The sequence below is a fragment of the Nyctereutes procyonoides genome, unplaced genomic scaffold (genome assembly GCF_905146905.1).
Source record: "Nyctereutes procyonoides isolate TBG_1078 unplaced genomic scaffold, NYPRO_anot_genome, whole genome shotgun sequence".
In the NCBI taxonomy this organism is placed as follows: domain Eukaryota; kingdom Metazoa; phylum Chordata; class Mammalia; order Carnivora; family Canidae; genus Nyctereutes; species Nyctereutes procyonoides.
Window position 1 is genome coordinate 18,660,568 of NW_026575126.1, and position 12,702 is coordinate 18,673,269.

Consider the following 12,702-nt stretch of genomic DNA (forward strand, 5'->3'; position numbering starts at 1 on the left):
ACTCCAATTTACACCTAGGTCTTCCAACTTCTACATTTGTGCATTTAATGCGTTTCTTTTATTGACTCAAAGACTTCTAGCTGGAAGTAGAAATTCCTTCTAAAGATCATTTATGTGATGGAGCTTGTTTTTGACATCACTACTTAGAAATGGAAATATTCATTTTTGTTTCCTGAAATGAATGGCTTTTATGGATTTGCTTAGCATGTACTGAGATGATGTGTTCACAGCTAGGAAAAAAGGGAAATCTGACATTGAGACAGATTCTGAAGCAAGGTCTCAGCCTCTGGAAACAGGGGAGTATTTCATTATCAGATGTCAGCAATACATATAGGAAGAGGACCATCCTTCCTTAGATGTTCTGGGAGCTTTACTACAATTTGTTCAAGATATTTTGTTGTCAGAGAATTCTAGGATGTAGCATTAGTTTCCCTCTTTTTTTCAGTTTGATAGCTTGTTGTATGTATAACTTGTAATTTATTCTATAAAATCATTCTGCATATGAAGTGTATCAACTCCTTGATAGTCTGCAAACATTTCTTTTGATTTTTTAAAAATAAATCAGTAGTCCATTAAGGTCATTTTTTCCTTTTTGGGGGTGTCTATCATATTGTCTAAGAAAGAGCATGTTAAATGAATTCAGAATAAATAAATGCTATCTAAAATTTTATTAAATGTATCAGCCTGGGCAAAATGTTTTTGATGTTCTTGTAATACAGCTTCAGGGTAAACTATTTTTAAGGGTTTAAGTAGATTTTTCAGAATAGAAATGCTGAATTGAAGGAAAGTCTTGCGTCCCTACCACAGCTCCCCAGCCTTCTTTAACATAATTGAATTCAGGCAGGTGAAGAAAGGTTTTGTGCCTCAGCTGGGTGCTGACTCTGAAAGAAAGTCCCTGAGTTGGACACTTGGCACTCAGGAAGTAGAACCGCTGAGCACAGCCCTTGACTCACTTTCATGACAGCAGCACAGCTGAGGGACCCTGGGGGCTTGCTCCCCTTGCCTCATGAAACCCCTCTCCTGGCTTAGGGGGCTGAGAAGTTGCTAAAATCCCAACTTTGGAAATTTGAAAGAAGATTGGTGAACACATGGTAGTGTTGATAGACAGGAGAGTGATGGCAAGGGCTTCAGGGTTTTCACCCAGTTGGAAAGGAGTCCAATTAAGCAAGGTCCTTGCTGGGCATCTGGAGGCTATCTGAAGTAAGGAGATGGAGCAGTCCCTGCTACAGTCCCTGCTACTGTCCCTCCTTCCCAGCGCCCATGACAGACTAATTATTGATTTAATTGTTTAGTATTTCTCAGTGCACCAGTGCTGCTCAAAATGGGGCACTTTTGCCCCCCAAGAGACATTTGTCTGGAGACATTTTTGATTATCACAGCTGAGAAGAGGCATAGCACTGGCATCTAGAAGGCAGAGGCCAGGGATGCTGCTAAACAGTCTAAGATACACAGGGCCCCCCACAAAAGGAATGATCTCACCCAAAATTTCAACAGTGCCAAGGTCGAGAAACCCTGCATTAGACCATGGTTCTCAAAGACCCATCTGTCTATCAGCACTTTATCCCCAACACCTAGCTGGGAGCCTGGCACGAAAGGAGGCTGTCTGCCTGCATTTACTGAATCAAGATGAGCCAAGCCTACCCTCTTTTTCTCAACTGGCCTCCCTGAGTCATTGCTTAGACACTAATAGGCACTCTCAGGGTTGAGCTTGGGTTGCACAGGATGGATTATTTACTCTACTTGTACGTCACTGACCGTACTTCTGAGCTGCAGGCGTATGACCAGAAGAGGTTGCATGAGAAAGGGGTTAGATTTCTCCTGTCTCTTATCTCTGCCATAGCTTCATATCAAAATCTACATAGTTATGGTTTTGTATCTGCATTCGAGAAGGGAACGAGATAGAAGGGTCAATACTTTTCCTTTGCTCCTACCTAGTATTGTGGTGTACAAGGAGGAGCTTTATTGAATGCCATACTTAGCAATGGTGATCATTTGATTTATTTCCAGGGATAGCCATACCGAGTGTATGTGTGGACGATGGAGGAGAGAGGAATTTCAAATATAATGAGCACTCCTGAATGCAGTTTGACTATTTTTTAGTTTGTATAGAGAATGTCTATCTTTTTGAGGAATAGTTCTGGATGGCCCTGGAAATTCCAGCAGAGAGCTGACTCAGTGGGACTGTGTTAGCCCATCAGAGGCGCAGGCTGAGCTCTTGAGTGCCCCTTTCATCCCTGTGTCTAACAAAGCCCCATCCTGAACCAGGAAGCCTGCACTATTTCACAGTTGCGGAGATACCCTCTGTGCCGCATTATAGATCGGCCTGCGTGCTGTCCAGCACCGCCCGGTACAAACTCCCCTCTCAGTGCCATGACAAGAGTTGAGGATGCTGGCTCTCAGCTCTTCCGTGGATGTCTTTTCCAATCAACTTTCACAGATGCCCTGTGGCTCGCTTAGAAATTCACGTGCAACGGACCGACCACATGGGGGAGCAGCTCCTTTGAGCAGCTGGAGGAGTTGACCTAATTTCAGGCTATTTATCATATTTTAAATTATTTCTCTGTGATACATGATTTAATTGAAACTGTCAGAGGGCAGGAAGAAGGGTAAATACTCACAGAAGTGCATATGTAGAGGGAAATGAAATGTGTGCGTCTATATGATCATATCTTCTTGTCTGCTTCTGTCGACTTTTTTCTTTTCATAGAATGAAAAGAAACCCTTAGAAATAGCCTTGTGTCTGTACTCACAATATTTTTGAGGATATTGCTCATTACACTACACAGTAACTCTTTATGAGGACTCTTGAGAACAATTTACTTCTGATCCTCAGCCTCAAGAATAATTACGATTTTCCTAAAATACTGTTGTTGTTGCTTTTTATCCTAGGGGCAATGAGTAGGTGACTAATTAGGTTTTGAGAATTGCTTGTTGGAATGCCCTGAATCAAATCTTTTACCCACCCACGTATACAATAAGATTTTAGGGGTGCTTGGGGGCATCAGTACCCGCGTCAATTCAGGACGTTCTTAGGTTTCCTTTTTCTTTTCCATCCCCTTCACATTTATCATCATTGTTCTCCATATTCCTGTAAATGATCAGAAGTGTCTGTGGGAAGAGGTAGGGGTATAAATAAGTAAATGCATTGTCGTAGGCCATAGAAAACCAGTTTTACTGGCTGCTTTCTTTTCCCCTTTCCAGATTGAGATGCTACCAGATGGGCTGTTTCAGTGCAAAAAGCTGCAGTGTTTACTTTTGGGGAAAAATAGCCTGATGAGTTTATCCCCTCACGTGGGTGAGCTGTCGAACCTTACTCATCTGGAGCTCATTGGTAATTACCTGGAAACACTTCCTCCTGAACTGGAAGGCTGTCCATCCCTAAAGCGGAGCTGTCTGATTGTAGAGGAGAACTTGCTCAACACTCTTCCTCTCCCTGTGACAGAACGTTTGCAGACGTGCTTAGATAAATGTTGATCCAGAGAAAAAAGAATTTTTATAAGTGTGCCCCCGGGGCTTTAAACAAGAACTAAAGTTTCCTAAGTTATAAAGATGAAAAATGGGTAATAATTATGACTTGACTATAACCCAATGTCTCGAAAGCAACTCAAGTGTCTAGCCCTAAATTAAACAGGTAAAAAAGTGTTAACACTGAACTAAAGTTTTGTGAATAACTGATCTTTAACTTATTAAGATGTGAGACGTACTCTTCGAGGGTGGCATGGGGGACATGAAATTACTGAATCTCCGCCTTGCGGTTTTTACCTTGAAGATGCGATATCCTTTCATGTCCTTCCCCCAGTCCCCAGTTCTTACTTATTTGCACACTTGTTTTAACTGGCTTCTTCCTGTTTTGATATTTATCACCTAGACCATAAATTCATCAATATGTCCTTGATGTATACTCAACACTGTCTTTGATCTATGGTCTTAAATATTTTTAGGCAGGGTGTACATTGTGCTTCGCAGAATTCCTTCTTGGCTTGATTTTATTTCCTTTCCCAGCCCACTCGAGTCTTCCTTCACCTTGTTTTCTCTTAACAATGGCGAATCCTAACAAAAGCCCCCAAACGAGGGTGAACCCTGAGAAAAGTGCCTGCCTTTGGCCCTTCCATAGAAAAGGACAGGGTACTTAGGACAGGTCACCCTCGGGGCATCCTGAAAATTACTCCTATTTCCTAAAATTAATTCAGACGTATCAGCAGAGCCTTTTTTATTTGCTAATAATTTTTCTATTAAATGTAAAACATATACTTTCCATGGCATAATCTTGGATTCAAAATCTGTGAAAATAATTTTTGTAAGGTACAGAGAACACATGCATTTCTTTAAGAATTCACTGTTAATATACTTGGTTTTGGCTGCTCTCGAGTCGCATATTTGTGTGCATCCTGCTCCAGAATGTTTTTCTACTCTGCAACTAATTACTTTTGGATAACAAAAGCCTTGTGTTTCTGCCCTAAAATATTTGGGGGGTTTCCTTATAAGAGGATGGCCACATCATCTACCTCTCTCTTCCCTAGTTGCTGTGCTATTGTACGGGTACAATTAATTACTTCAAAAACTGTGATGGAGGGGAGAGGTACAGATTTGAATCCTTAAAGTTGATTTCAAAAACACTTGGAGAAATTAAGGCTTAAAGCAAAATACTTTTCTTCAAAATCTGCATGATCTCTAGATATGATTATAATGTAAAACACTCCACCTCAATTCAGTATTTAAGAATTCTCAAAGCTCACAAAGAAGTATATCCATTTAACTGAAATTCATCTCATGCCTTTGTCTAACTTCCCTGAAATACATTTTGCTCTCTCTCTCTCTTTTTTTTTTAATAAAGAGCTTTGTGTTTAGCCTTCTATTATCATGCATATTGTAAAATGAATAAAATCAATGGATTCATTTTGCAGAAATGTACATTCTTACCATGTTTTTCTCTAATGGGTCTAGGCACTATGACGCCTGTCTCATTTTGGATGTTAACTATGAAGTAACCTATTAACTGCATCTAGACAAAACTGGAAAACATTATGGGTGAATACTGTAAGCATGGAATTGTGATGTGTACTATGTTGTTTCTTGCTCTGCCCCTCCCAGAAAGATGAAAGTGAGTCTTTAAATGATAGCAAAATGTAGCTCCCCTCACCTACCACACACCCCTGAACTGACACTCAGAGAAAGTAATTGCTTGTGTCAAATGTAAATTGAATAATATGAGCTATAAAACTGTAAACACCAAAAGCTGCCTAAAACATTATTTTTATTCTGAAGGAGAAAGAACAGTGTAAAAATGTTAATTCTTACCAAAACTTGCCTTTAGTCAGAACATTCAAGTTCTCAGGGACCCAGGCATAACTGATGAAACTTTCTTCTAGGACTTTAGAAAACACATTCTGACTATATCTAGGGTTTTTGTTATTTCCATTTTTTTAATGTAAGTTAATGGCCATTTTAATGTTTCACAATAAAATTGTCATGTGTACTGATTGCAGTGTTGGATAGGATTTATCTTAAGTTTTTGGAATATGGAATACAATGCATGGAGAGGTATTTAAATGTTTGTGGCCATATAATTAGCCATCGTTTCTCTGAAAAACTCCACCCCCCACCATAAAGAAGAGTTTTCAAAACAGATTTCAGATTTGCTACCATTTTCACAAACTAGAACTTCTCCACAGCTAGGCACACTGGTTGTGTTCACCCGCAAAAGTCATTAACTAAATCTTCCTTATCACTTCTCTCAATTTCTGGAAGCATATTACTTACCATCAGGATCAATAATGAATATTGTAAGCTGCTTTCCAAACACTAGGGTATAGTTACTGGTACAAATCTTGTTCCTTGATGCCATAGTCTTTAGATTTCTGTTTTATTTCAATCTTACACACCAGTGTTTAGGTAGCTTTTGAAATAACGTAGCCTCGATGCAATGAACTCTGAGACCACCACTTGACATTTGAAAATGTGGTGTTTGATGCCACCTTTACTGCATTGTTGGAGCAGATCTTCATTTTGCAAGTGTTCATATCCATTTAAGAGGATCTTCAATGAGGAAAATGCAGTTTATTCAATTATGACACTTCAGTTGACATATGATTTCCAAGAATGCATAGTTCATTTTCCAAAAAAAAAAAAAAAATACATGGGGATGTTCAGAACAAAGTTGATGACTTATGCTAGCAATGGCATAGGTTCGTTTTATTTGCATACGCACACAGACACACACAGATGAGCCTTGTGCACACAGAGAGACACACACACCATAGGCAGTTTTGAGCACTGCTGGTAAGGTATGGTGTTCTCTCCCTAACCTACATTAGGATACATCTGTGTGGCACACAGATACTGTGTTTTCATTCTTCATCCTCAGTCTTAATTTTTCTCCCTGGATGTCACCATACTTCACTATCACTTAACAAATGTTTGTGTTAAACAGGGTAAATAGAGATCCGTAGGCTCTCAGCGCTGTGGCGTGGCTTCAGTTTGTGTGGTAAGCTTACTACTGTGCTGTGGTAAGCTGCAGTGAGTTATTTGCATAATATTATTGTTTGAGAGTGACAATATTTGTTTCTGTTCTTCCTGTGTTTCATGATTCAAATTTTGTATGTTTAAGTAGAATATTGCATAATGATGGGTTCAGAAACCATTAAAATAATCAAACAGTTATTCTGTGGGTTTAGAGCTTTATTTCCTTGTGTTTTCAATAAAACGCTCCTTCCATCTTCACATTCTCTTAGCATCATCCTAACTGCATAGGTATGTTGCTTCCCCTCTCTACTCACCTCCTTAAAGTTGGTCAGCACTTGTTTATAACAGAATAGATTTGTGCTAAAGAACTCGCAGTGATACTTGAGCATGTATTTATTTGGGGGGAAGCCAGGGCCTTTAATGAGGCCTAATTGAGTAGTTCCATTTTACCCATCCCTGCAGTATTTAGAGCTGATTGATTCCATGATTTCTCATCCCTACCAAAAGCATGAGAATATAACTGTAAGTCCACTTTGTTTCCAGGAACTGTATATGCATCAAAATCTGTGTTCATTTCTTTCTGGAAACAAGAGGAAGGCCGATGGGAGGGGGAGGAGCTACTTTGTATCCTCGTTTGAATTATGAAGACATTATATACGTGAAATGGTATAAACTCATGACTGTTGGAAAATGTCCTGGATATAATTATTTCTTATCTTCAGTTGAATGTGAAAGCAGTGAAAACCTGCAGACCTGTTTAATTGGTTTCTTCCTGTTTCTGGTCCATCACTCTTACATCCACTGGGACCTATCTGCTCAGTACCTTTGGTAATGGACAACATTCTCCTCAACTTTTATTTTAATATGAACAATTTCATCAACACTAAAGTGTTAACACCGACTATATGAGCTGAAGTACTGAGTTGAGATAGCTTCCAGTTGAACCCAATTCATGTTTAAGTTTTGCATTTGATTTGTATAATACACCACTGCTGAGAAAAAAAAATTATGAATGCCTCCTGCATGTTCTATATTATCTCTAACAGAGATGGTGCAATTTAAAAAATATAAAGGGGCATAGAATTAGAATGGATATGTTTGTGCATATGCGTGTTGTATGTAAACCTAAATATTTATGTTTAAATATTTTTAAAGCTCCTCAAATGTTTCACTCTGTGTGAAATAATGGGCCAGTCTTGGGTAGAGACATTTTCTTTGGTTAGCTTCACGGTGAGAGCTGGCATTTGTTATTTTATCTTTGTCACATATTTTGAAACATGTACATAACCGGGTTTTGCTTCTGGTAATGAATTATTAGAAAATAAAAGATTTTTTTTGTAAGTTGAATATTTCTGGCCCTCAGGTTTACCATGTAAATCTGCATTTTGGTGGTGAATCCCTTTGCCTGAGATTCAGTGGTTTTTGGTAACCTTTACTGTTTTAAAGTACCTTTTGTGTAAAACAAAGATTCAATTTTTATAACAAATGGCAAATAAAAACAGATTAAATGTTGGAAGAAGTTGACTGTACTGATTTGTCCCTGTGCTGTTGTATGGTTATATCATTCACCAGATGATCAATTTTAGATTTATGTGTGAATCTCATAACAAGTGTTGTAGTTTTCAAAATATGCTACAATGATCACAAAATAACAAGCCCCCAAAAAAGCTGGATTGATCCTAGACAACGATCTTTCTAAATAGGTCAGTCTCTCCAGGGGTGCTCATCCTTGGGGACTGATGCTCACAAAGCACCCCAGTTCTCCCTCTCTTCTTGGCTCTCATTTCTCCATGTACTGTTAGTTTAGCACTAACACTAATATGGACCAGATCAATAAAAAGTAAAGAACTGCAAGACGAAATTTTAAGAAGCTTTAGTAGAGGATCCTTGGGTGGCTCAGTGGTTGAGCATCTGCTTTCGGCCCAGGGCCTGATCCTGGAGTCCTGGGATCGAGTCCCACATCGGGCTCCCTGCGGGGAGCCTGTTCTCCCTCTGCCTGTGTCTCTGCCTCTCTCTGTCTCTCATGAATAAATAAATAAAATCTTTTTTTTAAATAAGCTTTAGTAAAGGGGGGAAATGGAATTATTGGGGGAAATAAGCATATGATAGTTCCTTCTGGAGACAAGACTTTCTTCTCTGTCTCCCTCTCAAGCTCATACCCACCCCCCAGCCCCCCAACTTACCCTTTCAGGAGCACATTAGAAAGCTGATAAAAGACTCCTCTCTGCTGGAGGACAGAACTCGATGTAAACTGAAGCAGATTGTGAAGGAAAGTGATGCTGCTGACACCAGATGGCCGGATTTTACCCTGGAAATGCGGTACTTCAAGAAAGGCGTGGGCCCACCTCGAAGCTTTGGGAGACCCGCTGAGGGAAGGAGGCCAGCGTCTGACGTAAGACCTCGGCAGCCATTCGGGGACTGCCAGGGCCTCCAGGGCAGTGACCGGGCATGCAGAAGCCACATTCTTCGGCATTCCCTTCCACGCTGCAACCTGCCTTTCCAGCATGCGGTGAGGGCGGGGAGAGGCTGTGCCCCTGCTGTTGGGGACACGCTCCCCTTCTCCTGGGGTCCTCTCAAATACTGCAGCCTCTGTCCCCCCCTCCCCCAGGGGCTCTGCAGAAAAGCTGGTTATCCAGAAGCACAGAGGCACACCTTGAACTCGAGCCCTCTGTTCACAAAAGAAGATAGATCTGATGCCAAAGAAAGATGAGAAAGAAAAAGTTCATTTTCTAAAACGCATAGTTTTTTTGTTTTTGTTTTTGTTTTTTTTAAATTACAATCTCCTCACCCTGTGTCGCCTCCTCATCCTCTGGACTAACTAGAATCATAAGTCCTGCCTCCCAAATACCAATGATTCTATAGGACTGCCTGTGTGCTACTCAGAAGCTTTTCAGATTATTTCTTACAGTAAACACCTTAAATTTCGTTTGCCTTTTTACACATGTCTATTGTTTGTGCAAGTAAGGCCTGCCACACACCGTTTTTTACTCTCTGCCTCCCTCTGCTGCTGAGCTGAGAGTAAGTCAAATAGAAGTTGACTGGCTTCTACTTCCTCCCCTTTTATTCGGTTTCTCCTCGCCTTGCCTTTATCAAAGGCAGCCCCCCAAGGTAAGCTCTTGACAATTCAAGGGCCCCCACCTAATCCCAGTGACTCCATCTCAAATGAGATGCACTTGGAAAGCCTCATGCAGAGCCCGACACCAGGACCAGACCAGGCATGTGGGGGCCCTGGGCAGGTAAGAATTTGGCACCTTTCAAAAACCTGCTTTGAATATCTATTCAATATGCATTTGGTAGAGATAAGGGAATTGATCTTCCATTAGTAAAAGTCATGAACTTTGGGGGCCCTTGAGTGGCTCAGTCAGTTGAGCACCCAACTCTTGATTTCAGTTCGGGTCATGATCTCAGGGTTGTGAGATTGGGCTCCAAGCTCAGCATGAAGTCTGCTTGTCCCTCTCCTTTTCCTCCTCCCCTCGCTCTCTCTTCTCTTTCTCTCTTTTAAATAAGTAAATAAAATCTATAAAAATTTAAAAAGCATAAACTTTTGTGTCCCTAATTATTCCCTTCTCCCAAAACAAGACTCTCAAGAGTAAGGTAGGGACAGCTGGAGGCAGGAGTTGTAGAGCCAATGAGAGTTCTCAAGGCTCATAGCATTTCTGTCAGACACCCCGGGTGAGAATCTCCTCCCAGGCCCCCTGAGCAGGCCTGGCAGCTGCTGGGGTTCACCTCTCCTTTTTCCCCTTGCAAGTGCTGAAGCACCTTACTCTCCTGGCCCCCACCCTCTCTCCCTTTCCAGATCTCTCTCCCTCCCTCTTCCTCTACCCCTCCTCTGGTTGTGCTATTTAGCATTTTCCTAATTACATACTCCATGCTTACATATCCTCACCCATTACTAAATGCCATCTTTGAGAATATTAAGTCATACTAAGAATGACATTTTAGCTTGTGCTCACCAGAATAAGTGTCTTTTGCTTAACAAGATGCTCCCCTCCTGAAAGGTGGTTTCTTACCATAATTTCAAATTACAAATAAGAGACTTCTTCAATATACAGAATGGGAGTAAGACCAATTTGTATTCCTTAGGCTGGTAACCTAAAGAATTGCATATGGAAACCTGACTTAACTGGTCCCCTAATTCCAATTAGTTCATTGGTATTAGTTCTGTGTAAATTAGTACCTGAGGCAAATGTTTAGACCCCAGGAGAACCAAATGCCCCCTGTGTGAGTGGCGTCTCCTAGCCTTTGCCTGAACCGGGTTTGGATTTACACCCTTGTCTTTTTTTTTTTTTTTTAATTTTTTTCTCCCATCTTTTTATTTTATTTTTTATTTTTTTTATTTTTTTATTTTTATTTATTTATTTATTTTTATGATAGCCACAGAGAGAGAGAGAGAGGCAGAGACACAGGCATAGGGAGAAGCAGGCTCCATGCACCGGGAGCCCGACGTGGGATTCGATCCCCGGTCTCCAGGATCGCGCCCTGGGCCAAAGGCAGGCGCCAAACCGCTGCGCCACCCAGGGATCCCTACACCCTTGTCTTGCTGTCTCTGTAGTGCTTCCCAGGGAAACCATCTAGATCATTGTGGGGAGAAGAGAAAAAACAGTCCTGTCACCCTTTTCGCAATAGACGGAGCCAGTCTCTGGCAATTGCTCTGTGAAAAGGAAAAGCCTGAAGAAGCAGCCAAGTGGAGGAGAATTGACTCAGTCTGCATCAAGTGGCTCGAGGAAAGCTTCCCAGGCTTGCGATACCTGGGCATCATCAATACATCATGAACCACGTTGATGATTTCAAACTGAGAAAAGATAAAAATCTAATTATTTTGTCCATGCTCCTTCAGCTTGGTGTCCACGCCGAAGGGGAAATAGCCTAGTGGAACAGAGCAATAACGTTATTTAGCACCTGCCACATGCCACGTATGTAGCAGGCTCTTATTCTGTGCTAGCTCGATCCATCCAATGGTCTTATTTGGTGTGTTATTCCTATTTTACGGATGGGAAGACAGACTTGAAAATGGTAACATTTTCCAAGGTCTCATGACTGTTCAGAAGAGGAATCCTATTCCACCTACAGGTCTGCAAAGCCTGTTCCTACAGAGTTGTAGGTAAAGAGCACTTGACCTCAGCACTGTGTCCTCTTGGGCCCCCCGTGGAGTTTGAAGTCTCACAGATGAGGCTCTGGTTTTCAGAGCTCACTGCTCTCTTCCCTTCACTGTAAGCCCCTTGCTTCCTCCTGCTCCAGGTCTGTCCTACTTGTTTTCTCCTGAGCCAATGAGTCACTTCCTGTCCATTTCATTTGCTCCCTCATTCCCAAATGTAATTCTAGAATTTTAGAACTTTCCAGCTGGAAGGAACCATGTAGACTTTTCTGAAGAAAACCTAACTGGTTCGTTTGAGATCACAGACCCACTGTCTGAGGGAGCTGGCACCTAGCTGTTTGTCCCCTCCGTTGAGTACTCTTTGCATTCTGTGGGGTGGTCCTCAGAAGCACTGAAAATCTGTATTTAACCAGAGTGGAAGGGCTGAGATTAGCACCCAGGCCACCTCCCTAACTCCAGTCCTGTGCCTCTGCTAACAAGCTGCATTCATCTGAGCTGCGTCTTGCATCTTGATAACAACCCCTCCCTGTGCACAGTGCATTACTGGGTGCTAAGCACTTTAGGTCCCTGTCCCCATTTCACCTACAAGAAAACTAGGCTCCAAAATAGACATCTTCAATAGTCAACATATTGAGCATCTGCCATAGACTTTATAAATATCCTTAATGCTTAGAACATACTAAGATAGGCATTATCTCCACTTTAAATGGAAAAAGAAATAGGTCCAAGCAAGTTAAATGACCTATTAGGTTCTATAAGAGATTGCCTAGGTTTGGGCGGAGCCAGGTTTTGAACTGGGGACTCTAGCACTAAATCTCCACTTGTTCTATAGTGCACACTGTCATGGTCATATGGCAAGGGTTGTGAGTACAGCTGAGGATTTCGGCATCTAATACGATTTTCTATCCTTTATGATGTACGGGCTCTGAATAATCTGGAAAAAGATTGGCATACATACACGCACATGCACAGACACAGCTTCAAACACCCTTTAGTGTAAATATAAAACTTCATCCAAAGCGCGAATGTATTTTTAAATGTGGTTATTTTTGAAAAATGCTGTTTTTATTTAAATGTCCGAACCTAAACCCTGAGCACATATGCAATCATTAGAAGAATGGCATGCCATTGTGAATTTTGAGTCC

The 12,702-nt window shown here is 41.3% G+C and overlaps 1 protein-coding gene across 5 annotated transcripts in view; it reads left to right on the forward strand.

Annotated features, from left to right (window-relative positions):
* Positions 1–7,975, forward strand: part of LRRC8B (leucine rich repeat containing 8 VRAC subunit B) — a 69,595-nt gene extending 61,620 nt beyond the window's left edge. For all 5 annotated transcript variants that reach the window (XM_055340901.1, XM_055340900.1, XM_055340903.1 and 2 more), the window contains one exon: positions 3,202–7,975. In XM_055340901.1, coding sequence (XP_055196876.1) covers positions 3,202–3,474 — 273 coding nt within the window. In that variant the 3' untranslated portion in view covers positions 3,475–7,975. The remainder of the gene's footprint in view (positions 1–3,201) is intronic.
* Positions 7,976–12,702: the final 4,727 nt, after the last annotated feature.